Below are 27,241 nucleotides of genomic sequence, written 5' to 3'. Positions count from 1 at the left end.
AAGCTCTGGGGTGTGTGTGATGTGCAGTGGGGCAGAGATGTCCAGTGGTTACTGAGCTCAGGATCCTCAACAGCCCATGGAGGGACAGGGGTCTAGTCCCTGATTTCTGTGCATTTTGTGTCTCCTTGCAAGCAAAATACATCAAATAATAGCAGCTGCTCGTGTGATAAATGTAGAACTTGACTTATGGTACCACCCTTCCCTTTCACATCTTATCCTGAGTATTTCCTCAAATAATTAATTTGTGAAATCCCTTTCTCTGAGGCATTGTAAACAGATATTGGAATAACTATGAAGAGAGAGACCTACGTGTTTTAGCTCCAGGCTCTGTGGGTTTCCTAGGAGAGTCAGGCAGCTGTGTGGGAATTGTGCAGAAATCCCACCTGCTCACGAGGCTGTTGGGAACTCCACCTGTGCCTGTTTGACTGTGCTCTCCTTTCCCTGACAGGTCCATGGGAAGTGTGTGTGCAGACACAACACAGCAGGGGACCACTGTGAGAAATGTGCTCCACTGTTCAACGACCAGCCTTGGAAGCCAGGAGATGGAAAAACAGGGGCACCAAATGAATGCAGAAGTAAGTGGAAGGGAGTTTACTGACCCAGGCTCTCAGGATGAGCACTCACTATGCCAGCAGGCAAAGCTCCCTCACTGTGATTTGCAGTAATGGTGCCATTTCAGAAACTGGGGATAAATTGCTGGTCATTGATGGGGAACTTCAGTGTGCAGGTCTTTTTTCTGCAGGTGTCCCACTGGGGCTATTGGGGAGTGGAATTCACCAGCCAGAATTGTGGTTTTCATGCAGCTCCATCCCCTCACATTCCAGGTTCTAGAAGGGTTTAAGATACTGCCAGATTGGTTTGGGACATGCTGCCATGATTACTGTGTCAGTCATAAAAGCCTGAAGGACAATGTCCTGTCCTCACCAGGGTGTCGCTGTCACAACCACGCGGAGAGCTGCCACTTCGACCTGAGCGTCTGGCTGGCCTCGGGGAAGCGCAGCGGGGGAGTCTGTGACAACTGCCAGCACAACACCGAGGGACATCGGTGCCAGCGGTGCAAACCAGGCTTCTACCGGGACAGAGGGAAGCCCCTGTCTTCTCCAGAGGTCTGCAAACGTAAGTGGCTGTGTTATGTGATGTGAAAGAGAATGAATGGTGAAGGAATCATTAAAAGAATGAAATAATTTCTGCAGAATCGATAACTCCTAGAGAAGTAACTCGTGAGTTTTGCTGTCTTTTGTTTTATATTCCTTTCCTAAACTACGAGTTTTTTGATCAAAAGTGGTCACCCTGGTTTTTTGTCTATTTGTCCCCAAACTGTGACACTTCTATTTTTTTTGTGATAACAAAATTCTCCCAATGCATTGCCTTCTGGGGAAAGGTACATTCTTTTTATGTTTGGTTTTAAATTATTATGGTTCCTTTTCTTTTGAGGCACACTTTATTTACCTGGGGCTTTTTTCTGTACCCACCAAGATGGTATGAGCCTATGTGCAACTTACTGTTAAATTCCATTTGATTGTGCAACATCTGGGCACATAAATACATATAATGGCTGCAGAAGATGCAGGAGGCCTGGGACTATGCCTATTCCCTTGGGAACAAATGTATCAGAACTCAGCCAGATGTACCTCTGGACTCCACAGCTGAGTTATGGGGTGCTCTGCCCAAATTAATTGCATCATTAACACTTCAGCAGAACATGTAAGGGAGTGTCTTGGGCACAGAGGCACTAATGGTTGCACAGAGAGGATGTGCAACCTCTGGATCAAGGTAGTTTGCACCCAGCCAGTGTGGCAAACAGCCCAAATCTGCCTCACTTAAACATTTCCTGAGTATCTTGCCAGGCTTCCCATGTCTGATTCCATCTCCCATCTGTTTGGGAAATATTGCTATTTCCAGCAATATACCTAATTTCATTTTTTCCTTTGGATAGTTTTCCTTCCCCAAAACACAGGCATCAGTTGCCAGCACAGAGAACTTCATCCTCTGTTTTCTAACCTCTTGCCCACTGACATCATGAGCTTTTGAAGCTTTCCTGATCCTTTTAATGATTGTCAGCATGATTCCTCTTAAACACTCAGGTTACTCCTTTCCCTAGGTCCATGCCCTGTGGGACAGGATTGAAATTGCTTAAACTTTCTGTGCCAAACATATCCAACATTTCTGCTCTTTTGCGTTCTTCCCACTGGAACTTGGTGACAGCACAGACTGCTTCCACACAACCTTCTCTTCTCATTTTGACAATATCATCACAGAACACGGATCAGCAGGCAGGGCAGAGGGTGAGCTAGATAAGCTCACCTGTATCCTGTAGTGTTCTGTGGTGGCTCTTTTCTAGTTGTTTCTACTCTGAGCAGATTTGCTACAGGGAAATATTGTAATGAGAACAAACTGTTGTGCCAGAAGATTAGCTTTCAATCCCATAGTACCTGAAAGAATCAGTGTATGAACTCTTGTACTGAGCAGCAGGGTGACAGTGCAGTAACCAGCATCATGTGTAATACAGATAACTGCTAAAGTCAAGGAGCACTGGAGAGCAGCAAAGAGGAAAAAACACTATTTGAAAATACAGCCTATCTGTGTGGAAACCCTAGAACAGTTTGCCTAGATGAAATCAGACCTTGACTCTGCCTCTGCTTCTCTTGTCCGGTCTGGTTGCAGGTTTTTCTGTAACCCTTGCCAATACTCTGCCTAGCAAAAGAAAAACTGTTCAGAAATTTACCTTGTTGAAAGAGCTTTATTCCTGTTGTGCCAGTAAAGCACAACAATGTTCTTTTCAGCTGGGAAGGTGCTGCTGCCAGCAGAAGGCCCCAAATGCAATCATCTCCACTCTGAGTTGCATGCTCAGCCCTAGATAGCTGCCATCCTGCTTTAGTCACTGAAAGTTAGATGTCTTTTCTAGGCTGCTTGTTCTGTCGGTGGAGAAACAGTGGGACCTCTGGGGAATTATTTATTGCAGTCTAAGGAGGATGTCTGAAATAGATGGGCTGAATTGCCCTCCAAAGCATATCTATTTCCTTAAGAGGTACTCTGGATCACTAGCCTGCACTAGAGTGTCTCCTAGCCGAGATGACTCTAATGGGTTTGATTCAGCAGTAAAGGTAAGCACAACCCTAACTGTGAATGATTCAAGGCAATGGGACCTTTCCTGGGGTGTAAAGGCATTCATGAATGATTGGCATGTCAAGATATAAGGAAAGGGCACTGCAGCTCACTCAGCTTTTCCAGCAGTTGGATGCACAAAGCTTGTACCTCTGTGGGAACAGAAGGTACTCTGGATGTAACTACAGAGTTCAGAGAAAACTGGGAAGGAAGGTGGTTAATCTGTGCCTTTTCCCTTTTATTTGAGGGAAAGAGAATTCCCACAATAAGATTTGACAAATTACTCTAATAGGTAGTACTTTGTATGATGGAAGAGCTGATCCCCAAGCACTTCCCCATGTGGATTGCAGGCAGTGTGTGTACTTCCTGTCATGCTGTACCTCTGCAGAGAATTTTCAGTGAACACTTCACTACATTGACTGTTATCAGAGACAGCAAAACCAGAAGCACCAATTGAGACAGACTCAGGTTAGAACAGACTCAGTTTGATAAAGGGAAGCCTTTGCCTCCAGGACCATTATCAGCTGAGATTAAATGTAAGATGCAAGACAGAGGCCCTCTTCTCTATCCTTTATGTTGAAAAATTTGCATTGCTAGTGAACCTCATTTGGTGTGGTCTAAGTTGTTCAGGTTGTGTGACCCTAAAACCAACCCTGGTTACTGAGTAAATTAAAAAAAAAACTGTTTTGAGTATGTTAATATATTAGACAATTAGACTACCAGATACATTTTTGTCATACCTCAGCCTGCTGATTGTAAATTGAAGAGCTGCCACTTCCAGATTAGCATGTATTTTAGGATTAAAGTGTACCAATTCCAAGGCATCATCTCACTTTGAGAAATTCATGCAAACAGTGCCAGACTAACAACACTAAATGAAAAACCCACCCACTGAGCAAGTGTTGAAAAGCAGTAATAAACTGCAAACAGCAGACTGAATGGATGGTTTTGGTGAGAGCAACCTAGAGCCCATCTTTCCATTTTGAGCTCAGAGGGGAAAAAAAAACCTTCAATGGGAGATCAAAACTTGACCCTTGTGTACAGTAGATACTGAGCTGGGAAAGGAAGTCTGATGAAAAAGCTGAATGAAATGCTGTGCTAATCCCTTTGAGAAAGCACGCTTGAAGAGTGCTCTGCCATCCAGAGCAAAGTCTAGGTTCAGCTGTGACATCCCCCTCAGGCTCCCAGAAAGTTAACAGGACACTGCTCAGGCCCAGAAACAGTCTTTAAGCATTAGTCATAATAATGAATAGCATTCTCTCTTAATCTGCTTGGAAAAAAAAAAAAGTTGTATAACAATTGGATCTCCTGGCACTATCTAAACCACCCTTAGCTGACCCTCCAATGTGAGACTGCAAAGGCATTCCCTCAGAAAAAAAAATCTGCTGAAATTTGATATGTAAGTGTGAATCTGCTGTTCCTTTTTGTGTGCAGAGGTAGCCTGCCTCTGATCCCTTTGCCTCTCCTGTTTCTACCAGCTGGGATGAATGAGAGCTGGGTCATGGGCAGTGCCTTGTTTTGACACTGCTTAGATCTATATTAAAAAGAAAAAAGAGGCATGAAAAGAGTCCCAGAGCAAGGCACACACCTGCCTGTTATTGGGGGTGACAACACTGGATTAAGTAGTTTAGATATAGACTTGTATGGGAGCTTTGACTCAAAAGCCTAATCGTTTCCTAACCAATGGTTAGAAAAGCTGCTGTATCCTTGGCTCTTTCCTGTGGCTTATCCTGAGGCTTAAGGGATCCTTCTGAAATGGCACCATCTTTTGTACTCACCCTTTGCTTAGCTTAAAAATAATGCAGGCATGTAGACCCAGTAAAAAGGGTCTCCAGGAAAACAAGCTTTTTTTTACTCAAAGAACGAGGCTAGAAAATTAAAATGTGCCCAGATGCACATGCACACACACACAGTCTGAAAGGCTCTGCTTCTCATCCTTTTACTTCTGAGCAGAGGGAGTGAACTTTTAATTCTAATATCACAAAGGCCCCATCACATCTTGGTTCAAAGTCTGTCTTAATCAGCTCTGACCACACACAGAGCTGCCTATCTTATTTCCTTCATTTAAGAAACATCATTGGCAGAGTCAATCCCCACACCTGACATGCTTCAAAAATTGCCTGGATTTGATCATATACTCCCAAGATGCACATGTGCATATTTCAGACTCAAAAGGCTTTGTTTGATTTTTAATTTTGCATGGTTTTTATCAAACAGCCAGAGTCTGCTCACAGCTCTATCTTCTGCAGTATTATTAGACAAATGTTTAAGGCAAGATACCTAAAAGGCCATTGAATTACTCGGAGCATTTGGTATTTTCCTGTAAGTTGGGACCATATTGTTACAACCAATATTATATTTTACATCTGTGTCTAATTACATGGGGAAAACAGCTGTGCTGAGGGCAGAGAGATTTATTAAGGACTTGAGTGGAGACTGCAGTATGAATTATTCATTTTTTCATTATTTCTTGTCTCCTCCCTTTTACAGTAGCGTCTGACAAAACAAACTTAGTATGGGAGTGAGATTAAAAGGCAAGAGGATGTTTCATGATACTCTGTGACCAACAGCCAACTCTAAAGTAAAATGATGTTTTTCTCTACACTACTGTCAAGGGGAGAACCCAAATAAACTGCCCATCTCTGAGCCAGGACTGTCTGCACACCGTCCCTAACATAATTGATGATGCCTTTGACAAACAAGGCCATTGTCACATCGGCTGCTGTTTTGTTAGGGAGGTGGATAGAGAGAAAATGAGGTTTGCCAAGTGAAAAGAGGCAAAAAGCAGTGGGAAAGGGTTGTCAAATATTGGAAAATGTTAAAGGGTGAGGTTTTGGAAACTTGCTTTTATGTCTCTTTAATTGTGAGGTTTATTTGCAAATCCATGGTGCTGTTAAACAGATAAAAACCCAGTCATCCACAGCTGCCCCTTCAGCATGTGACATGTGGGCTCTTATTTTAGGAGTTACCTTAGATGCACAACTGGGATTTTGGCTGTAATGCTCTGGAAGCCAGACAATGTACCCACCCAAGCTGAAATGCTAAATAAACACAGACTGAGTAAAGCGTTTGCAAGCCACTTGTATAACTCATCTGAAAGTGTTGTACATGTATTGATTCAGCCTGCTTCCTGATCCACCAGAAGCTGTCCTGGTTTCTAACTCGAGAATATGTCCCACATTTCATCTGGGAATGTTATTTTTTTCTGAACTGTAGTGTCAAAGTAAAAAAAGGCACTTTTGTTTTCTGCTTCCTCATCAGCTTTCACAAGTGCTGTCAGTCACTGTGCTGTGATATTTTCCCTTAGGGACGGGATGGGAGAATGTCTCATCTTCCTGAATCAGGATCCAGTCTCAGGTGGGGATAGGTAGTCTAATGATGTGGTTTACCCATCTGTTAGGTGACTCTGATGAAACTTGAAAACTGGAAATAAGATGGGGATAAAGACAGACTTAGAAGTTGCAGAAATCTGAGACATTTTAGGTGAAAACTCAACGGGTAGATCCTACATATAGTGATATTACAGTGCAAACAAACCTGGATTCAGGCAACCCCAGAAGTTGGTAAACTCTCATACCTTGTGTCTCAGACCTGTCTGCAGTAAAGGAAGGGTGAATTTTCCCTTCTTATCCTCAAAACTGTGACATCAATTTTTTTCAGTCACTGACAAACTAAGAGTCTCTTTTTTTAGGGTGATGTAATCAGCCCTGAAAAAAAAACACGGGGGAGAGGGGGAAATCATGTTTAGCAGCAAAAAATCAGAACTTGCCTTTGAACCTGCCAGTGCTAATGAGCACTTCAGTGTTACACCTCCTCTCCAGAGCTGACAGCACAAGCCCTGGGTTTGCTCCCAAAGTCCAGGCTGCTTTGTGGCAAACAGGAGAGGCTGCAGCCCTCGCCAGCCTGCTCATTGTGCAGAGCACATTGCCCATGACAGCACACGGCTTTTCTGTCCCTAGGCTGTTGTGCTAGTGTCCCCTGAACACAACGGGCCCAATCCATTCCACAGCAGTGTAATAATATTATTAAAATTATTGGCATAAAGAACACAGGGCACGGGGAAAAAATAACTATATGGTAAGAAGATCATAAGAGAAAGGCCCTTTAAACAGAATTGCTCGTCGTTCTTCTTGTACTATTTTCAAAAGATATTTTCCTTTCCTGAGTTTCAAATATGAGGTTGCAGATGAAAGGGAATCTGTCCCTGCTACACTTTAAGCTCTTTATAGTCATATGTTTTCTCCTTTCCCCTTGGAAAATGCTGTGTGGAATCAGTGTGCATTTGGTCTCTTGTCTGTGAGCTCATGAAGAAAAGTAGTTTGATCAGAAACAATGATGGGCAAACTTCAAAAGCTTGGGACACCGTGTTTGGTTCAAATAAGCATTCAAAAAGGCTGGCCTCAGATCCAAGCTATCTAAACACCTTGGGTGTCCATCATTTAACTGAAAATCTCTGTCAAAGCAGGCCTTAGCCACAAGATTTTTATTTCTGCCCCTCTTCCAGATGGATGAAGTAGTGCTGCACTACCTTTTCAGTCTGCTACAAGTAAAAGTCAGGGCATGCTGCTTTCTTAATACAAAAAAGAGATGAAATATGAAGGTCTGAAGTTCAGCCTAGTTCTCATTTTGATCAAACTTGTCTGAATATCAGGAGTGGATTTGTTTACTTCTTGTACTTTAATTCTGCAGAGCTGTTGGCATGAGGTTTGACCATCTCAGCCAGGTTCTGCCCTGATGGAGAGGAGTCAACTGTGCTGGCTGGCACCTCTCTGTGTATCCCTCCCTGATGCTGTCACATCAGTAATGTACCAGTGCTGTGGGATTATGACAATTTATTGTCTGTGCAGGAAGAGTTGCCCACAGGAGCAGTAACTATCTGTTTTCCTGCCAAATTGCCTTGAGTTGCCAGGCTGGTGTCAAACTGGCAACAGCATTAGAAAGATTTGCAGGTTTTTCCTCCTATTTGCTCATCTTCAACTACATGTAAAATATATCTAGTGAGTTTAGAGGTCTTCTCTCATTTTGTTTGCCTTGCTTGTAACAAATCTGCTCATGTATTGGTAAAAAATAATTAATCAGCTTCTTTATATGCATACTGTACTGCATTGTGAGATGTTTAGGACTTTAGAACTTGCACTGAAGGAAATCTGTGCACTCTTGGAGGCAGAAATAGAAAATATGTTTCAGGTCATCTGAACCACCTGTATAAGCTACATCTAGTTTTGTGATTTGTGTTTACAGGAAAGGCAATGCAGGCAACAGCTATGATTCTCTACCTTGTCCTTGCTAATGAAACTTTCTGCAAACAACTTTTAAAGGCATTCATCCTCAAGCCCCAGTGAAACTTCCTGCAAACAACTTTTAAAGGGACTCATCTTCAAGCCCCTTTAAAAATAAACACACAGGGGAGGCTTCCTGGTATCACTTCAAAAGCCTGTATGGTCACAATTTGTGTAGTAGGGAAGAACTGACTTTCATGCACTATGCTCCCAGTTGTACTTGTTTTGCTGTGTCTATCAAGTTAAAAAGAAACAAAAATACTGCAAATGTAGGCTGAAAAGCAATGTTTACCAGTTCTGACTTAAAACTACTGAGCATGAGGAAGAGGGTCCAAGTTTATCAGCCTTACAAAACTGTTACTCAACCAGCTGACCCCATTGCACATAATTTGAATTGCCTCTTGCCGTGTCTCCACAGCCTGTGCCTGCCAGCCCATGGGCTCAGCCAACACCACGTTCAGCAGCAGTTGGAGGTGCCACCCCAGGACAGGATTCTGCTACTGCAAGCCCGGGGTGGCAGGTCCCAACTGTGACAGGTGCCTCGTGGGCTACTGGGGCTTCGGGGAGAACGGCTGTCGCCCCTGTGACTGCGCCAGAGACTGCGACCAGCGCACTGGGACCTGTTTCAATGGGTAGGGAAGCCCTGCTGTGGGGTCACTTTGAGATGGGACTCTGAAATTAAAGAAAAGCTAGCAAATACTGCAGTGATTACAGTAATCAGGGGGTGAATGGTGATTTGAAAAGGTGGCTGTAAATTATAAAAGGTTTCTTAGGTTACATTTGGTGCCTGGCACGTCTTAAAGTCCACTGCGTTATCTAAGGCAATCTTGAAAAGATGACTCTTTGCAGTAAGAGGCATTTCCACAACCCCATGGAAATACATACAGGGTCTTTAAACATACTTTTGCTTTGGAAATAGATGGAAGAGTCTGAAGAGCCTCTTTCATCTGTACCCTGGGTAAAAAGAGTGATAGCAACCTTCTTGTTTCTAGAGGGCCAGGTATCTGTACCCCAGATAGGTATTGATCAGTACAGAAATCCTGTTATTTGCTGAGCAATTGCAGTTCTACAGGTCCTACAGCTGTCCTCAGGTCCCAGTGACATCAATAAGTGGTCACTAAGTTACATAATTCCCTAAAAATAAACAAACGTAAGCAAAAAAGGCCCAATTTATTGATACTTTAAAAATGCTAAGTCAGCAGTGGGAGGCCTAAATAAAAGCCTAGATCCTGTGATCTGTCTATCTGGCATGAAGTCTTGCTCTTACTTGCACTCCCAGCCTGAAGAAAGTAAGCTCACCCATCTGGGTCCAGCCAAACCCAGCTGTCTGCCACCCCTGCCATGTCCTGATGCAGTGCTGTGGTTTCTGTGTCCCCAGCTATGACAGTGAGCCTTTCTTCAACATCCCCATCGGGGGACGAATCCCTGACCTCGTCCAAGTGCCGACCAACGAGAGCGAAGAGGAGTGGAAATGGAACGACCACGAGCAGGGGTTTTCTGCACTGAGGCACCCAGGTACAGCCCAGGGCCTGGGAAGGTTTAGTTGCCACCTCTTTCATCCCTCCACCCTGACTGGGTCTGCCCCACTCATCTCCAGCTTGTCCATAGCCTTTAAATAGTTCTCAGTTTTGCCTGCCCTGTAAAGATCAGCACTTACCATCTCCAGTGGCTTGGCAGAGGTAACAGTGCCACTTACTGCATAGCTTGACTTTTCTAAGACGGATATTGTCTTAATACCAGGAAGGATCAGCATTTCTTAGGTTATGGGATCAAACAAAGGTCTCATTACTTACACGATTTACAGCTGGATCTGATTGTTACAAATCTCTTCATTAGGATCAGTTTATTAACTGTACAATAGACCTCATGTGGGCTGCATTTTATGTGACAGTGCTGATCAGATTTCAGAGTAATTATTTTATCATATAACAAGAAACACATTTGCAAATAACTGAGCTCACTCTCAAACTTATTCCTAAGGTCCATATAGATTACGGGAGCTATAGATATCTAACTTTATAACTGAGGTTTGTTTGCTCTTCTTTTCTCTCTCATGTCCTGGCTCTTCTCCAACCTTTTGTGTTCTGGGGTTTCCCTGCTAGAAAAGTGTGTGTGCAAAGAAAAGGTGCTTGGAAGCGTCAGTGACTTCTGCCAAATGAAATATGCCTACGGTAAGTGGGTAACATGCCCCAGGGTATGATAATCTCACAATGTTCCCTCTATGCCTGTTGTTAGCTGATAGCTATGAAAAATGACAGGATTGGTGAAGTCCTGAGAGGTAGGATTTCTTCTGCCTTTTTTGTCTAGTGACATGTCCAACTTCTGATCAGAGCTTAAAAGCATTTTTCATGCAAGGCTCCATGGTGTCTCCTTCCCACCCAGTTCATTTCCCTCTTTACAGCAGGAGGGGTGCTAGAATAACACTCAGTGGAATGATTGGCCTCCACATCAAGAAAAAATGATAAGAAACCTCACATCTAAACTGCCATTGCTTTTGCAGTCATTATACAGGTTCAAATGGCCATGCTCATTTACCAGGAATGTATTTAATACTGTGGCTTATGAACACCTGGTTCATGCCATCACATGAAACAAGAAAGGAAAGGTCTGGGATCCAAAGGTTTGATGTGCTTCTGCCAGGACACAACAAAGCCTGCTTGAGGGGCTGATCTTCATGAGGCTGCCCTGCCAAAAAGTTATGGGATGCTACCAAATTAAAAGAAACAGAAATTTATCATGGCAAATGTTAAGATGTTTAAGATGTTGGACCACAAAACAAAAATACTTTTTCTGGTTTGTTGTGCAATCATGGAATTTTAGTCATGTGACATGCCTGATGGGAAGCTTCCTGCCTTCCTTCCTGTAGACAGTCCTTTCTCACAGGACAAAATTTTTGAGAGGCCAGTGTTAAAGCTAAGGACTAAAGTTTTCAAGATGGAAATATAAAGTGCAGAATCAGGGCACTGGAAATCAGACTGGTAGCTGCTGGAGTAGTTTGGGGTTTTTTCTCAAACTCCCTTATGTATACATACAAGTGCTTTCCTAGGACTTCCATGTATTTGATATCAGCCCATTATAAAATAGTTGCTAAATAACATAGTGAAAGGATGAGTTAACTATTTCAGAAGAAAATCTAGTTTTTCTTTTCCAATTTTATTTATAAGATCCATCAGTGAAGTGGACAAGCACTGTACTTTCTGTACAACTGCAGTTTGGGGTTTTTAATGTCTTCTTTCTAGCTGATAAAATTCTACCTTTTGGCAGCATAAACCAAAATTCATTTAGAAATTCATTGTTGGTCTCTATGTTTTCTGGCAGTAATAAAAGCAAGAATCCTATCTGCTCATGACAAAGGGACCCATGCAGAAGTTGTTGTGAAAGTGAAGAAGGTCCTGAAGTCAGGCAAAGTGAAAATTGCTCGGAGCAACAGAAGCATTTATCCAGAATCCTGGACCAACAGGGGCTGCACATGCCCCATTCTCAATCCTGGTAAGGACAAAATGCTCACCAGGGGTTTTGCTTCAAAACTGGTCATCTGCACATGGTAGTGTTGAATTTGTAAGTGATAAAGCCACTGGAAATAAATCAATTTGTAGTTGTAATCCCTGAGCACAATCCTGACACCAGTGACTCTGTGCCCAGGAGTCAGCAGTGACAGTATGCACATGGATGGATACCCATAAGGTGGCATAAACTGGATAAAGCTGGCAAAGCTGCTGTATGCCAGAGACTTATGAAATAGAGAAATTCTGCATTTAGTTGTGTTTTATTCTATTTACTAACTAAGGGTTTTCCCTTTTCCCCCTTTTAAAATTTTCTTTCTTTCTTCCTTTTAAACTAGGTACTGACTATCTTATAGCAGGCCAGGAGGACTCTAGGACTGGCAAACTCCTTGTGAACATGAACAGCCTGGTGAAGCCCTGGAAGGCATATTTGGGAAAACAAGTATCAGATATCCTTCGAACTGGATGCAAATAATTTCTGCTTGAGAAGTTACAGTGCTGGACTTCGCCTTTTAGTAACACTGCAGTGAAAGGTGTAGTTAGTTCATGCACTCCCATTCAACATGCTCCTTTCTGAAGTGAGGAAGCAGACTTGCTTTCATGTGCTGAGACAGGAAACTTGGGACATGACTACTTCTTTTAAAAAAATGCACAGCCTTATCATACAAAGTTATCTAGTGCATCATATATAGATCATAAGTCAGTTCTTCACTTGAGCCTGATTCAACCCAGAATCATTTTGCAAGGCAAAACTAAAGATACAGATTAGTGTTTCCATACTTCAGGTCAGTCTGGTATTAATATGCATAAACTGCTTTCATAATACATTCATTACTGGGGTGTAGTTTTCTTTATAAGTGACCACTAAAAGGCAGCAATTTCTTTCAGCTTTACAAGTGGCATAATACTAAACAAGCATATAAAAGAGCTCAGTGATTTACCATCAGACTGCAATTCTGCCAATATAACAGGTTGCTTTCTAGAAGACAGTATTATCCCACTGCTGACCAGAAACAAACATGTGGCTTATCTTGGGACAATGTCTTTTACAGATGTGCATTGCTACCATCAATGCTTAGTGCTGAGCTCTGCTGCAGAAACCACCTTGGCTCCAACTCCATTCCAAATCCAGCTCTTTGTTGTAGCGCTTAGTCTGTCACACCACTAAGGTTTCACAGCAATAACCACAAAAAAGCCTTAATTATAGGAAAAAGCCAAAGCATGAGGAACTAGCAGCTGCTCTAATGTTGAGATTGTGACACTACAAAAGCTACAAAGCAGAAACAGGAGGTAAATGGATTGGCTGGATCATGTATTAAATGAGGTAAGCTGTAGTTCTGGGAGAGCAACCTGGCTATTCCAACTGTGCTCAAGACCACTGGCTTTTGATTGCACTTAGTGCTTTCATTGTGCTTTATTTCTTTGGTCACACTTCAGGCTAAGATGCTGAAGCTCTGCTTCCTTCCCATTGTGCCTGAGGATTATTTCTCCCTCTGCAGAAGTACAGGAGTGGTAACATCTGCACTCCAGGTAAAATTAGTTCTGCTCTGCAAAAGCATTCTTTATAAATCAATTTTACCCTACACTCTAGTAATCAAGAGGTAGCTACTTAAATCCTTCCCTAACACAGTATTTTGAGGAAATTGTAGTTTGAGACCTGTGTCCCCCGTCTAAGGACTCACAACCAAATGAAGCTGGTTGGAGCGTTGTTTCTTCAAATAAAGCAGAAATTACAATTAATCAATCTATATTCTTTCAGGGGGTTAGAGACAGAGCAAGCACACATGCTGCTTCTGCATATTTCAATTCCATGCCTAATTTTTAATGCCCCTAGGGAAGGGGAAATGTTTTAATTTAGCACTGTCTGACTGGCACATGGGGTACCTAGCAAACCCTAATACTAATGCAGAAGGATGGAAGTCCCAGCCTACAACTTAGGCCATCATTTTGTGCTCTTTACTACTGGGAACCTAAAAAATCAGCTTCTTTCATTCTCTTCATTGCTGTTTTACTTTTCCACATTGATTTAACAGCAGGAAAATCCTCAGCTCATTTGGAAATGGATGACAGGCAGATCTTTACAAAAGAAAAGCCCCAATTTCTTTCCCAACAAGGTATAAACAGTGTTTCTTCCTCCTTCCTTTTCAGGAAATTTCCCCTCCTCCACTGCTTTCCTTCTTTCATTTCATTATTTATTTGTTGTTACCTAAACTGGTATCCAACAATGTGGCATCTCCAACAAGCTATTTAATTAATGCAATAAAACACTTTTTAACCAAGGAATTTGGCAGAATTTGAAATGTCAGCTTAATGAAATTAAGGAGCACAGCAACTGCTTTCTTTTGGTCTCCTGAAATTGTCTCACAACAAAAAGATTTAGTTCTTTTTCAAATATCAATAAAGACCTGTACATGAATTTACAGTCTGATCTCAAAGGGCCTCTCAAAAGAAATGAAATTCAAGAGTAGGTTTAGAATTAAACTAAGGAACATGCTTTTCAACAGAGGCCATTTTACCTGCAGGGGATCTTATTTAATGACAATGAGGATATTCCATGTTGGTTTATAGTCTGCACCATATTAAAGCAAACACCTCTATTCCACTTTTTGTGCCAGATTGGTGATTTTGTGGGGAGGGTAAACATCCACATAGGTCTCTTCTGTGAATGAAAGTTATTTTATGGTCATTTACAAGCACTACTAGCTACTGGTAGTAGAAATACAACTTGGAACAAGAATATTGATACCCTGGTGTCTTCTCTTGGGGCCCACAATAACACAGTGATTAATGACTACCAAATGAAACAGTTGTATGCAAACAAGATAAATCATCAATATATCACACATTTCAGGTATCTCAAATGTATGTGGTATGTACACAAACCTTACTCTAAAACTGACTGCAATTTGACTTTTTATTGGCATCACTACTAATCAGGTATCTCAGAGTTCACAGAGAAGAAAAATAACAGAATAATGTTTCAAGTCACACAGAGCTGCCGTGTGCAATCTTTGTTCCACAGTGCTACAATCCAGGTAGCTTGTCTGAAAACAAGAATCTAAATAGATTCTGCACAGATCACATTAGAAAAGCTACTGATGAAAGATGGGAAAGTTTAAATGGATCACTATGAGACTGTGGAAAGGAAAAAAATTATTTTCTTGTGTTGTGGTATGTGAAATGAAGATGAGCATGAAACACTGCAAGATGACAACTGACCTCCTAGCAAAAGCTGTTACATATTTGTCAGAACAAGCAAGCAGGTCCTACATAGTAAATTAAAAGAACTACCACAAAAGGCATGGTATTCCTGTACCAAAAAAAAAAAGGGTTTTTCGGACCTCTGTACAATATCCTTGTGATCCTCCCTGTAACTGTGTGTCTTAGGTGGCACAGTAATACAAAAAATACCAGTGTGGAAAACAGGATGAATTTGCCCAAAGCAAACTGTCTGGGCAGCTTCTTTTACTACCTGTAATGTGGAGCCTGTCTTTAGGATATGAACACTCCACAGCACCCAAACAGGCAAAGTGGCTCACAAGCAGTAGCAACCACATACCAAAGAGCAGCAAGGATGCATCACTTGGAAATCCTCAATAAGGACAAAATAAAAGCCTTTATTCACAAGAAAAGAAGTCTGGAAAGCTGTGGAAAATTTCTAATGGGGCAAGTGAGAGTTTGAAGCAGTAGATGTAACTCCTCAAAAAGCAGCAAATTGGGGATTGCTGGAGGTCAGTGCAGCTCTTGGTAACAGCTGTGCAGCCTGCGTATCCAGGAGCATGTGATCCTTCTGGCAATGGGGATCCTTACAGCACCAAATAGTTCATTAAATGGTCATTCAGTGCTGAGCCCTAACTCCAATATACTGACTTATTGCTAAAAATGCTGCTCCAGCTTCTGCCCCCAGCAAGCAGTGAAGAAGGAAGATGTAGCTACACAGAATTCGTGCACTGCTCTTCTGAGAGGAGCTCATGCTATAAAGACTAAGTTTTCTCTGTAACATTTACCATGTCTCATAATTTTTCCATGCTGCTTGATGTAAGCTTTTTTTGAATTGATATAATTCACGTGGTGAGCTCTCTGAAGTCCACCAGACCTGGAAAAGCTAGTGTGTTGTTATGTGTTGTAGCACTTTTTATTTTTTAATTAAAACTTCAATTAAAAATACTCAGATACTTCTACTGATGTGAGGTTTGGGATGTGTCTTCAAAATTTTAAACCATGCAATCCTCAAACCACATGCACATTAGTTCTTTTTTAGTTAATAAACCACAAATATTCCCAACATCAGGGTCTTGCTTTGGTAAGAGTTAGCACAGTGTCAGGCAAATGAGGAGAGCATTCAGCTAATAAGGCAACCATGATACATTATTTTTCCCCTAAGCAACTTACCAAAAAACATGTATTTGGTATGAGAATATGCACAGATGAGAAACACAAAACATCCACCATCACCAACAAAACATCAGCTCCAAAGGGGTTAAAAGCAGTTGAAAAACAACTGCAGACAGGCTGGTGTTCAACAAAATGAAATCATGTCCAATGAAAAGAGCTGAGTAAGAATAAATGACAAACTGCTGGTAGCTTCCCTACACTGTCCCACAGTAACACTAATAGAATTTTAATGAGGTAAAACAAGAGTCTAGAAGCATATAAATGTCTTTTTTTCCATCCCTAAGAATAAGAAAGTAGGTTCATTGACGTGTGATCAGATAAGTGCCTGAGATAAACAGGAGATGTTGCTGTCAGGTTTAACAAGGACACTCTTAGTCAGAACTGCAGAGGATATAGATCTTGTTTCCAAAACAGCCCTGCCAGATCCCCAGATCTAATGATCCCTACAATGGCCTGCAAGATAAATGTCTCCTTCTAGCCACCATTGTGTTCATCATTCCTTTTTCAGGGAGGAAGGGAAAAAAAAGGTTCTTTTAGCACCTGAAGCAAGGTCATCCCTCTAGAAAAATTACTACACACAAGCTGAAGTCAGGTCTCTGAAATGCCCTCGGGCTGTACTGCAGAGAATAGCAGAAAAAATTACTGAGTAACTTTTAATTCTGAAAATGCAATTTCATCTAATTTTAACTACTTCTCAATACTTTCTTACATTTTAGAATATATTTTACATTAAAGGATCACCTAAAAGAGACAAGTTTTAGAGGCAATCTTTATCAAGATATATGATACATGTACCACTGATTCAAGTTTAAGTGGATTGCAAGAACAATCCCATCCTAACAAGCAAGAACAATTTAGGATTAAAGCTATGGCTTCCTTTCTCAAAACACTTCAAACACATTACACAGTGCTTTTCATAGTTTCTGATATAAGATCCTTACTCATATTTCATATTTGTATTGGATGCAGCACAAAAGGTTACCAAGCCACAGCAGTCAGAACGAAGCAAATCCACCCTAAACTCACCTTCAAAGATGTCAGATTATGCTCCAAATTCCCTCTGTCTTATTAGGTGCATGTCCCTACCTACTGTAGCCCAGGATTCTTGCATTTTAGTTTTGTACATAGATGCTACAAATACAGTTACAGAGGATAAATCCAAACCCTTTAGAGCACAAGCAATGAGGGAAAGAAAAGCATAGCAAAAAAGAAAGAAGAGGCAAGCCATTAGAACAGAGCACCCCTTACAAACAGCTCTCGCTTCCTCACAGAGAATGCACTGGATTTCCATTTGAACAACCAAAAGCTTTGGTGCATGTGATTTTTTTCCTTTTTAATTTGGTGCTCAGTGTTTATCTATTGCCTAAGATTTCATTTGCATGATCCAACTGCCTAAGTGCCAAAGTTTATCTCTGCTGCTTTTGTGCCTATTTACTCAGGTTAACTTGGCACTTGGCTTCCTATGCCTGAAAGAGTCACACTGAAAGTTCTGTGTCACTTTGTTTCTTTGAAAAGCATAGAGATGCCAAGAGTCCCTGCTATCCCTGCCCTCAGAATGGAGTAGTCAGACACTTAATTGCCTACAAATTTTTTTCTGAGAATCCAACAGCTGCACTGAAATACAAACCTCACACACTATAAAACCTGACAGAAAATTCCCCTCAAACATTCAGGAACATCAGTAGCACCGAATTAACTTGTGCAAACAAGATACCAAAGTGCTATATGGCAGTAGTGCTGCTGAGCACTCCAGTGCTGCCCACAGAGACAGGCAAACATTTAAATGTTTAAACACTGCTGGACGTTGCAGGTAGCATTACTGACACTTCAACCTTTTATGCTTTGGTTGAGGTACAAGGAGAGAAAAAACCCAAACCAAACCAACCTGCAATGAAGTTACTAAAGCCACAGCCACAACTTCTTTTGTAAAAGAAAAAATTCTCACAGCCTATGTTTTGCTAGGAAAGACAAACAATGTAGTAATCTCTTATCTACAGCTGTTAAACTATAGTGAACTATTAAATTATTTCTACCTCTTAAGTAATTTTCAAATATTTTAATAGCTGTTCATGTTTATTTGCTGGTCCATGATCCAGTCTACCACAACTACTGAAAATACTGTAGTTTCTTATGCCTTCCTGCCTGGGGCTGGGGAGAAAAAAGTAAGACAAGAAAAAAAAATCTGTCAAGCTGGAGCAACTGATCTTCACAACCGACAAACTGACTCAAGGTCTCCTTACTGCACAGAACAGTTCTCAAATCCAATCAGTGTTAACAAGAAACCCAACCAACCAAAACACCACACAACAAAGGCACAGGAGCTTCTAGTGAGGGTAAAAAGTATTTGCTTTTTAATATGCACTTAAGTCACAGTATATGTTTTGAGATCATTACACCAGGTAACAATTTATTGTATTCTCAAAGTATTTTACAAGTGCCCATCTATACATTGAAAGAGAAGGTAATAATCAAAGGAACTCAAAAGCTGCATTTTCAGAGCAAAAATAAAGCCAGTGACCAACATTCTTTTCATTCATCTTTATCATCAGTTGCACAACACACCATTTTTAACAATGTAAAAGCCATCACACTAAGTAAATGAAATCGAAGATGTGCATTTCAACATTTTCCTGGCAGTCCTGATCTGATGCCAGTAATAAAATGTAATCATAATCTAATACAACCATTTGAAATTATTTTAGAAATTCTAGATCTATGTCATTATTAATGTTTTGTATCACTTTGGCAAAAAAAAATCTTTAAGGAAAAACAATAATTGAATGCAATTTCTATTGACAGAACAGAATACATTTTAAAAAAAAGCAGCTCTTGATCAGAACATACTGAAATGAAGACAGACCTGGTGTGCCAGTGGAATTTTAGTTGAGAGCTATGTACTTCAAGACATTATTCAAGTCATAACTCAAGGAAAACTTGAGGGTAAAGAACAGCTGTTAAAGTGTTAACTGTGTCCAAAGGCAGGTTACACAGTACAAACACACACTCACTCTTTTTGCAGTACTTATTTGCAAGGCTGTAGCTCTGAGATTTCTCCTTCAGCAATAAATTATTTATTATGATACAGTGCACAGAACATGATGAAACATTTCCTCACTACTCAGAAGACAGACACACTGCCTAAGTCCATGTCTCTGAAAATGAGAAATGGAGACGACAGCCTCCTTGCATCTTCATTAGCTGGATCCCTTCTCTTCTTTGGCAGCAGAGGCCTCCATAGAGGCAGCTTCCAAATCTTTGCTGGACTTCTCGTCATTTTCATCCTCTTGAGGGTAAAGATCTGGGTATTTTTGCATGCATTCTTGCATGGCACGGAATTGGTCCACACAGTCTGATCCCTTTATTTCTTCTTTGCTATAGTGGAAACAAGAAAAGGCAGACTTGAACTGCTCCCCACAGGGACCACTAGCCATTCCACCCAGACATGGGCAATTCCAATTGATATCTCCATTGGGCAATATCAATCCTGACAAACAAGAGAGAAGAAAAGTTAATGCTCCTTCCAAACAGTGATTTCATTCAGTGACAGCAGCTGGGCTGCAGGTGTGAACTCAAGTACTAACAATGCCATCTTAGTTCTGTAGCTTCAAGGCTCACAAACACCTTTCACTTCCCAGCCAGTCTGCTTCTCCCTCTGATCTGTATAATCCTTTAATGGGCACAAGTGAGATTAGTTCTCTATCCATCTCTGAGTTAAGTCCTTATCCCTAGACTACAGACCACTGAGAATATTCTAAGGGAACTGCAAAACAGAAGTCAAGTCAATCCACTTGCCAGACTTTGTCAGGGAACAATCAAGCATTACAATCAAGCCATACAAATAATAAGAAATTAAATCCAATATTAAGATTAGAAATCTTTAAAATCAAATCGAATGGATGCATTTTTCTTCTAGTTTTAAATAAACTGAAATACTAACCCACAACTTTCCCCCTTCAAATTCGAACTGGAAGACAAGAATTGCAAAACCAAAAATCAGTGCATTTGTGAACCACAGATTTAATCACGTGGCACAGAACACAAGGAACAGTGAGAGCAAGCTTGCCTGTGTGGTTGCCAGAAGCCAAATTGTACTTTAGAACACAACTGAAAGGAGTTAAGTATCACTTAAGACTCTAAACTGGAACAGCTGTAAACTTCTGCTCTGGAAGAGGTAAAGTCATGACAAATACTTCACTGATGGAACAGCAAGGTGAAGTTTTAAGAGCATAAACCTTAAATTTAAGCACCTTCCCTTTAGAAGGGGGTATGAAAATACCACTGGCAGACAGAAAAGTTGCATTAATTCTGATTCAAACATTAAATTATATTTGGGACCTGATACAATTTGACATAATGTAAAATACTGCCACAAAATCCAATAAACTTGTTTCTTGTCTTTGTCCTGTGGGATCACAAAGTTCCAGACATACATTTCACTCCCAGGTGCAATTCCTTGGACACAAGGCTGCAATATCATGAATCTTAACTGGTACAGCAAAAGCAGCTCAATCATTTCTTGCTATATTAGAAGGAATATTTTAGTGATTTGCAATTGATCAGTGATGTGCTCTACCTCAGCCAATGTAGTTCAGCAGAAAATTACACTGAGTCAGTCAAATCTCAGCATTGATCAGACTCAAATTTTTAATTACAAAAAGTAACAGAGTCCTTAGCATGATTTAGTCAACTACGGTAATACTGTCATTTTCCACGGATCATGCTTTATTTGGGAAGATGGTTTTGCAAAATGTCTATAATATTCACTGTACTGGTAAGATGCAACTAGTCCAGAGCATCATGGCATCTCTGGCCACCTGGAGGAAAAGCAGGACTTTTGTGACAAGAAAATGGGTGGCTGCTGCAAAATTCCACATTGCCAAGTATGACATAAAGCAGAAAGATATTAACCATACAGTGTAGAAGACATATAACTTGCTTTGTAAACTAGATTTTGTTGTTCTGTATTTCTGCTCATTAACATCAACCAGTCATTTTAAGGTCATTTTTTTTTAACTTTAAAAAGAAAAAAATGTATTTTGGAATGTCCCTTAAGACACTACAGCAATAAAATTACTTGTACAATAATTCTCTTCAAATAGATTGCTCCTTTTAAAACCAGACCTGCCTTGCAAACATGCAAATCTTAACAACGTGAGTTATCCCATAAACAATACATTCTATGCTATCTCAAGATCACTGACCTACACCTATCTGACCACTGAAATAGCATCAGTTTCAGATGTTCTATGCACAGAAACCAAGCTTTAGAAAAACAAAACAAAAATACAGATGAATAAAGCAGGCATTTCCTCATTCATAATCACAGCAGAATTCACACATCAATGAGTAAGTCCATCAGCAAGCTTAGAACACAATTAAATCGGAAACACATTTCATCCATTGCTCTCCCTGAATTGCAAGCCTGCAATAGATGGGATTACTATTTTTAATTAAAATTGAATTAAAACTTCTTTCAAATGCAGCCTGAGCCTCACTGATTCAGTGGGTCATAATCTACTTGAAGCTGTACTTGAGGAAGAAAAAACAGCCCTGTTTACATCACAGCAGATCAAGACTTGTGTTAGCAATTGATTGCTGACATCACACAATCTCATGTCTCGTGGCTCATGGAATCTGCAATAGCATGGACAAAAGCAGGCCTATCTGCATCTGTGTCAACACTTGGCTGTGGACTTGCTGTTATGAACTCCCACTGCTGTTCTGAGAAGAGTTTCTTCCCTGTTACATGACAAACATCCCAGTAACAAGTTTATCTGCCAGGGATTCACAGTGTAAGATGACAGGATTGAAAGGGACATCACAGTCCTATACATCTGATCATTCATTATTTCCTAAAAGAGTGTGTGGTTTTGCTTCATCAGTCCCCTGTAAAAAACACTTTAAAACTGTCTCTAAAACAGGATGACAGGAACAAGTCTGGAAAAACAGAAGGGGAAGACCAGCAAAAATATGTATTTGAAGGCCAATTCCACAGGTGTTTTTATCCAACTATCCCATCACAGCTGTAACACTAATAAAAATCACTTTGCATGCATAGAGCTCATCAGTGCCTTCTTCATATAAGCTTAATAAAATATAAAAGTATTCTAACTGATGGCAGCCAAAATGTCAGTGAAAACCAGGAATCTTTCATGTTTAAATTCCACCATCTGCAACACATGGGACTAGAAAGCAGCTTTGCAGTTACAATACTATTTCAAAACCGCTGCAAATGAATTCTTAATTTGTTTCCATCAGCCACAGCTGTCAAAAAGCACAGACAGTGAACTGTGAGCTTCACTGCAGTATGAAATGTTAACCTGAACTTACTCCAGTTTGTCTAGATTTCCATTTCACATGGCTTTTCTTTCAATTATTTTAGTTTAAAGTGATTCATTAACATTTTGCCTACCAAAATCTCCCAATCAATACAACAACAACGACAAAGTATTGATAGAAATAAGAAGAGTATCCAACTTTTTTTTATCCTAAGGGAAACAGAACAGAAGTTTTCCTGAACAATCTACTGACTCAAGTAGACTGCTCAAAGACTAACGTCTGATAACATCTGGGACAAAAAAGAACTATCAAAAAGTGTCAAATACCAAGCTAGATGTTTATCTCAAGTATGAAAAAGGCTCCTACAAAAAAAACCAAAATTTCAAACACAAGTTTCAGGTGTATTAGAAAACAGTGCAGATTATGGTAGGTCTATGTAATGCATCTCTTCTTTCCCAGATATGACTGGTCTCTATAGCACAGCAAAAAAGATGAATAAAGTCAGTACAGTTAATTATACAACAGAATTTGAACACTGGAAACCAAGTCTTCTATTCCAAGCAGAAGCTAAATTAGAAAACCCTGCATGTTACATTAGGTACAGCAAAGCCCTTCCCAATTTTCTTTTAAATAAAAGCCATGCAAGCCAGAACTTCAGCATTTCAACATATTCCAAACTATTTTACCCATGTCTTTCCTGCCCATAATATTCACTCCCATTAGATGCAGCTACATTCTGTCATATGTCCATTTTCTCTGTTCTGATCTAATGCACTGCAGCCCTGGGTCACTCAAGTGGTTTCTCAGATTTTAAAACATGGCAATAACTTACCACATACTAAGAAAAAAACCCGACAAACTAACAAAGAAAACCAAACAACAAGAAACCCCCAAACTTATTAACAGTATTTAAACACAGTTTATGGAGTTTCTTATTTTGAATCCCACAGACACAGACAGTCACTCTAAGGTGTCCCTGATATAACAAGCTTCTGGCTTTCCCCATTTTATTCCCAGATCTACTGTTGAGGAAGAAAATAACCTAACATTCTGTAAATGCAGGATTCCTAGGGAAAAAAACCCCATCAACTCTTCTCCTCACCCCAGCCTTTCCCTATCCAGCAAAACACATGTAAGAAAAATCAATTAATACAGTATTTAAACATGAATGAAGTGGTTCTTTTAATTTTGACTGGTTTTATTACCCAAATGTGTGGCACACTGGGTCATCATCAAACTGAAGAGACTTACCAGTGCAGGTGAGCAAAACTTTTAGATATATAACAGACTACATACATTTGTAATGAAGCCAAAATAGGTAGATAAATGCAGTAACATTTCAACACAAATCTGTTTGCGAAAAAAAGTTATTTTAATGACATAGGAAAGTGTGGCTCAAATTACACTACACACTGTATCAGCTAACAAAGAGATCCTGTGAGCTACAGCTGCTAAACTGCTTAAATGCTGCCCTCTAAAGGTCTCAGAGCCACTTTAGAAAAGTGTAACTTTCACATTCTAACTAAATTTCAGAGTCTGAAGAATTTACTTTAGTCTCAGTTGAGCTGAAACCAATGAAATCACTTCACACAAAGTGAAGAGGCCAAAAGACCTGTAAACATAGAGGCAATTAAAAAAAAATTAACCTAAACTCACAGATTTTCATAATTATTATTAACACAGGGCAAAAATTATTAAATCATCATGATCAGAAGATTATTTCATTCACCCATTAGAAACAATTTAAAATACAATATTCTGGTTGCACAGAGTGTAAGTCTTGGTTTCAGAAATATTCTGCTCTCTTAAATCTCTATTTTCAGGTTAGATATACTTCATATAAGAACTGTAATCTTCATGAGAATTTTTATCTTTTCAAGGCATAATAAGGACAGTTAAAAACTCAATAATTTGAACTTATCAGTCATGTGCCACTGAAAGATATAGTTTATAATGCTACCAGTATAGTATAGGATTAGCCAGATATTAATTGATATTAAATCAGATATTCAGAGATCACCAAATTAGTCAATTTCATCTGCACACAGCCAGGTAAGCAAGTCTCATCAATGACAGTGATATGTAACTCACTCCAGCTTCTCTGAGAATTGCATGGTGTTATTTAAAATAGAGAAACAACACCCGTAATTTTCACTGATTAAGCACTAACTTTGTTAATAAAAGGAAAAGGTTTTTCGGCACGTCTCTGGCTACTAACCAAAAGTAAAAACCATCAACTGATTATCTGAACAAGCCACTAAAAAATAATTACAAGTGTAGGAAAAAAAAATACTATATGAAAAGTGTGTCACTTGTGAAGTCCTAATTTGGCAGCTAAAAATTGCCAAGGGTTTGGGTATTTACTGCATAACCAGCTGCCCTCAGTCTTTAAAAAGGAGAAAGTTTTTCTAATTCATACAGGGTTTGTTTTCTGTTGGTTTCATATATTATATAACACTCCTTAATTCCATTTTTCTGCTCACTACTGACCTTGTTCTTCATAAGGGTCATCTGGGTCATCTGCAACCAGCTCAGCACTGCTTGGTGTCTCATGGTCCTCCTTGGTTGCAAATATTATTCTGTCTTTTCCTACCATGGAGGCAAGAAGAAAAAATTCAGAGAAATTTGAGACAGTGTCATTTACAAAACTGCTGAACACCACAAGTAGTGAGATATTCAACATGATGCACTAATGTCAATAGTGAATGAATTGTTGTGCTTAACAACCACCTTCAATTAGAACAGTTACTAGTTCAGAGGAACACATACATACTGAAATTCTGAAGTTCCAGTTTTTATAGCAACATCCTCTAATGGCTTCAGATCACAGTACAGTTCATTGAACTGTTAAGTTAAAAAGCTGATTCAAAACAAACTCAAATTACTTTGTTACCAGGTCTACCACAGATTAAGGCATTAGACTAAAAAAAAATTGAAAAGTGAAAGAAAAACTACTAAAAAATAACAGTAAAGCGTTCAGTAGGAACTTATTAATAGCAGTGCTCTTCACTAAAGACTAGTGTAATATTTTACACTAATCATCTGAATTAAAAACTGAGGAGAACCATCACCATATAGAACTAACTACAGTGAATGGTGCTGTGAACATTACAAGGGATAGAAAACCAAAGGAGCAAACTTCCTGCTCTTGATTTAACTAAAACATTCTTTAGTGGGGTCGGGGGAGGCTTGGCTGGAAACGTCAGTAGTTTTAGTTTTAGTTTTCTAACAACTCTGCAAAGCTCTAACACAAACTCTGAGACACGAACAAGCAGAGAACAGCTAGCTGAAACTCTTCTGAATGCACAACTGCATTGAATGGTAAAAAAATGGTAAATTCCCTAAGAATTCTCCAAATTCATTAAGGCCACTGCAGTGACTTGGCATATTAGAAATTAGAATCTTCTGGCCCCTCAAAGTAACCTCAGCCAGCAGATGTTCAGTAACTTAACTCTCCTCAGTAACCATGCATTTAAACATGTCTGAGAAACAGATAAACCTAAAACTTTTCTAAAAAGGAAAGAGTTTTCTGACAATTCTGCATTGTACTCCAGCAAAGTTTATAATCTGGAATGTTCAATCATTTCTTATATAAAAGGAGATAAAAATACATGAACTCTAACCCTTATCACTGCAATTTTGTAGGGCTGCATAAGGCAACTTACAGATCTTGCAAAATTAAACAAAGCACAGCCTAAAGCATAAAGAGATCCATAGGTTATGACTACCTCCCTACAGTTTATAATCAGCATTGAGCCAAAGTTTGTAACTTAAAAATGGCATTTAGAACTGTAGAATAGCGCTTTATTTCCAACATGAAACTTTACATTCAGCTACTTCGCATTACTTAAGAGGGCAAGGACATTCATTTTTATGTTATGTAGCTATAGATAGACATATAGATATCTATATATCTCCCACTTTAAGAAGCGGTCAAGCTTCATAAACACCACAAACTGTGCATTATAAAGATACAGAAACATAAAGCTCGCACTCTACCCACCCTGCCCATCAACCTTAAAAGGTAAAACTCTACAGCTCTGGCCACTGAGCCCGGCCGGGAGAAATGTGACCCCTGCGGGCAGGAGCCGTGCAGCGAGCAGAGCTGCCCTGCCGCACGCCTAGAGCTCGCAGCCACACGCGGTCCCTGCGGGGCACACACGGTCCCTGCGGGGCACACACGGAGCACACATGGTCCTTGCGGGGCACACACGGTCCCTGCGGGACACACCCATCCCGCTCGGGTCCCGCGCTGCCGCCCCATGGCCCCGCCGCCCTTCCCGCCCTCCGTGAGGAGAAAGGTCGGCGGCGGGAGCCGAGGCAGCGCTGCCGGCGCCACACACGGAGCGCGGGCGGCTGCAGCGCCTCTTCTCCCCTCCGGCCGCGCCTTCCCCTCATCCCGGGCTGCAGAGCGCGGGCGGTCACCCCCGGCGCTCCCACCCCTGCCGCCTCACGGCGAGCCCGCCCGGCGGGGTGACATTGGGAGGACACCCGGGCGCACCTTCCTGCCTGCAGTAGGACATGGCGGAGCCGGCCGGTGCCTTCCCCCGCTGCGCGCCGCACACGGGCCCCGCCGCTGCGCTCCCGCCGTCCCGCCAGCCCCGCTCCGGGCAGAGCCGCGCCGCCGCTCCACGCCGCGACCTCCCGCCTCCGGAAGCGCCTTCCCGGCCCGCCGGCCGC

General features: G+C 40.8%; 2 protein-coding genes across 2 annotated transcripts in view; one reads left to right on the top strand and one right to left on the bottom strand.

Annotated features, from left to right (window-relative positions):
- LOC146431666 (netrin-4-like) overlaps window positions 1-16,072 on the top strand; it is a 44,100-nt gene extending 28,028 nt beyond the window's left edge. Inside the window, exons 4-10 of the mRNA XM_085072560.1 lie at window positions 449-575; window positions 928-1,116; window positions 8,803-9,016; window positions 9,763-9,899; window positions 10,487-10,555; window positions 11,703-11,873; window positions 12,226-16,072. Of these exons, the coding sequence (XP_084928686.1) occupies window positions 449-575; window positions 928-1,116; window positions 8,803-9,016; window positions 9,763-9,899; window positions 10,487-10,555; window positions 11,703-11,873; window positions 12,226-12,362 (1,044 nt within the window). The 3' untranslated portion in view covers window positions 12,363-16,072. The remainder of the gene's footprint in view (window positions 1-448; window positions 576-927; window positions 1,117-8,802; window positions 9,017-9,762; window positions 9,900-10,486; window positions 10,556-11,702; window positions 11,874-12,225) is intronic.
- A 2,538-nt stretch (window positions 16,073-18,610) lies between these two features.
- CHCHD4 (coiled-coil-helix-coiled-coil-helix domain containing 4) lies at window positions 18,611-27,241 on the bottom strand. The gene is made up of 3 exons (XM_085072557.1): window positions 27,063-27,241; window positions 25,052-25,150; window positions 18,611-19,766 (listed from the first exon to the last, which is right to left on the bottom strand). Exons 1-3 carry the CDS (start codon window positions 27,082-27,084, stop codon window positions 19,477-19,479), a joined length of 411 nt encoding a protein of 136 aa, XP_084928683.1. The 5' UTR covers window positions 27,085-27,241; the 3' UTR covers window positions 18,611-19,476.

The sequence above is a fragment of the Lichenostomus cassidix genome, chromosome 12, assembly GCF_008360975.1.
Source record: "Lichenostomus cassidix isolate B80296 chromosome 12, HeHo_3.0, whole genome shotgun sequence".
Lineage (NCBI taxonomy): Eukaryota > Metazoa > Chordata > Aves > Passeriformes > Meliphagidae > Lichenostomus > Lichenostomus cassidix.
This window is presented reverse-complemented; position numbering and strand designations above follow the sequence as displayed.

Bases quoted from the DNA above. Each gene is read 5' to 3' on its own strand.
- CHCHD4 (XM_085072557.1), bottom strand. From the start codon at position 27,084: ATGTCCTACTGCAGGCAGGAAG. The intron at 25,151-27,062 runs GTGCGCCCGGGT...CCTCCATGGTAG, and splicing joins GTCCTACTGCAGGCAGGAAG to GAAAAGACAGAATAATATTT. The intron at 19,767-25,051 runs GTCAGTAGTGAG...CTTGTTTGTCAG, and splicing joins TGACCCTTATGAAGAACAAG to GATTGATATTGCCCAATGGA.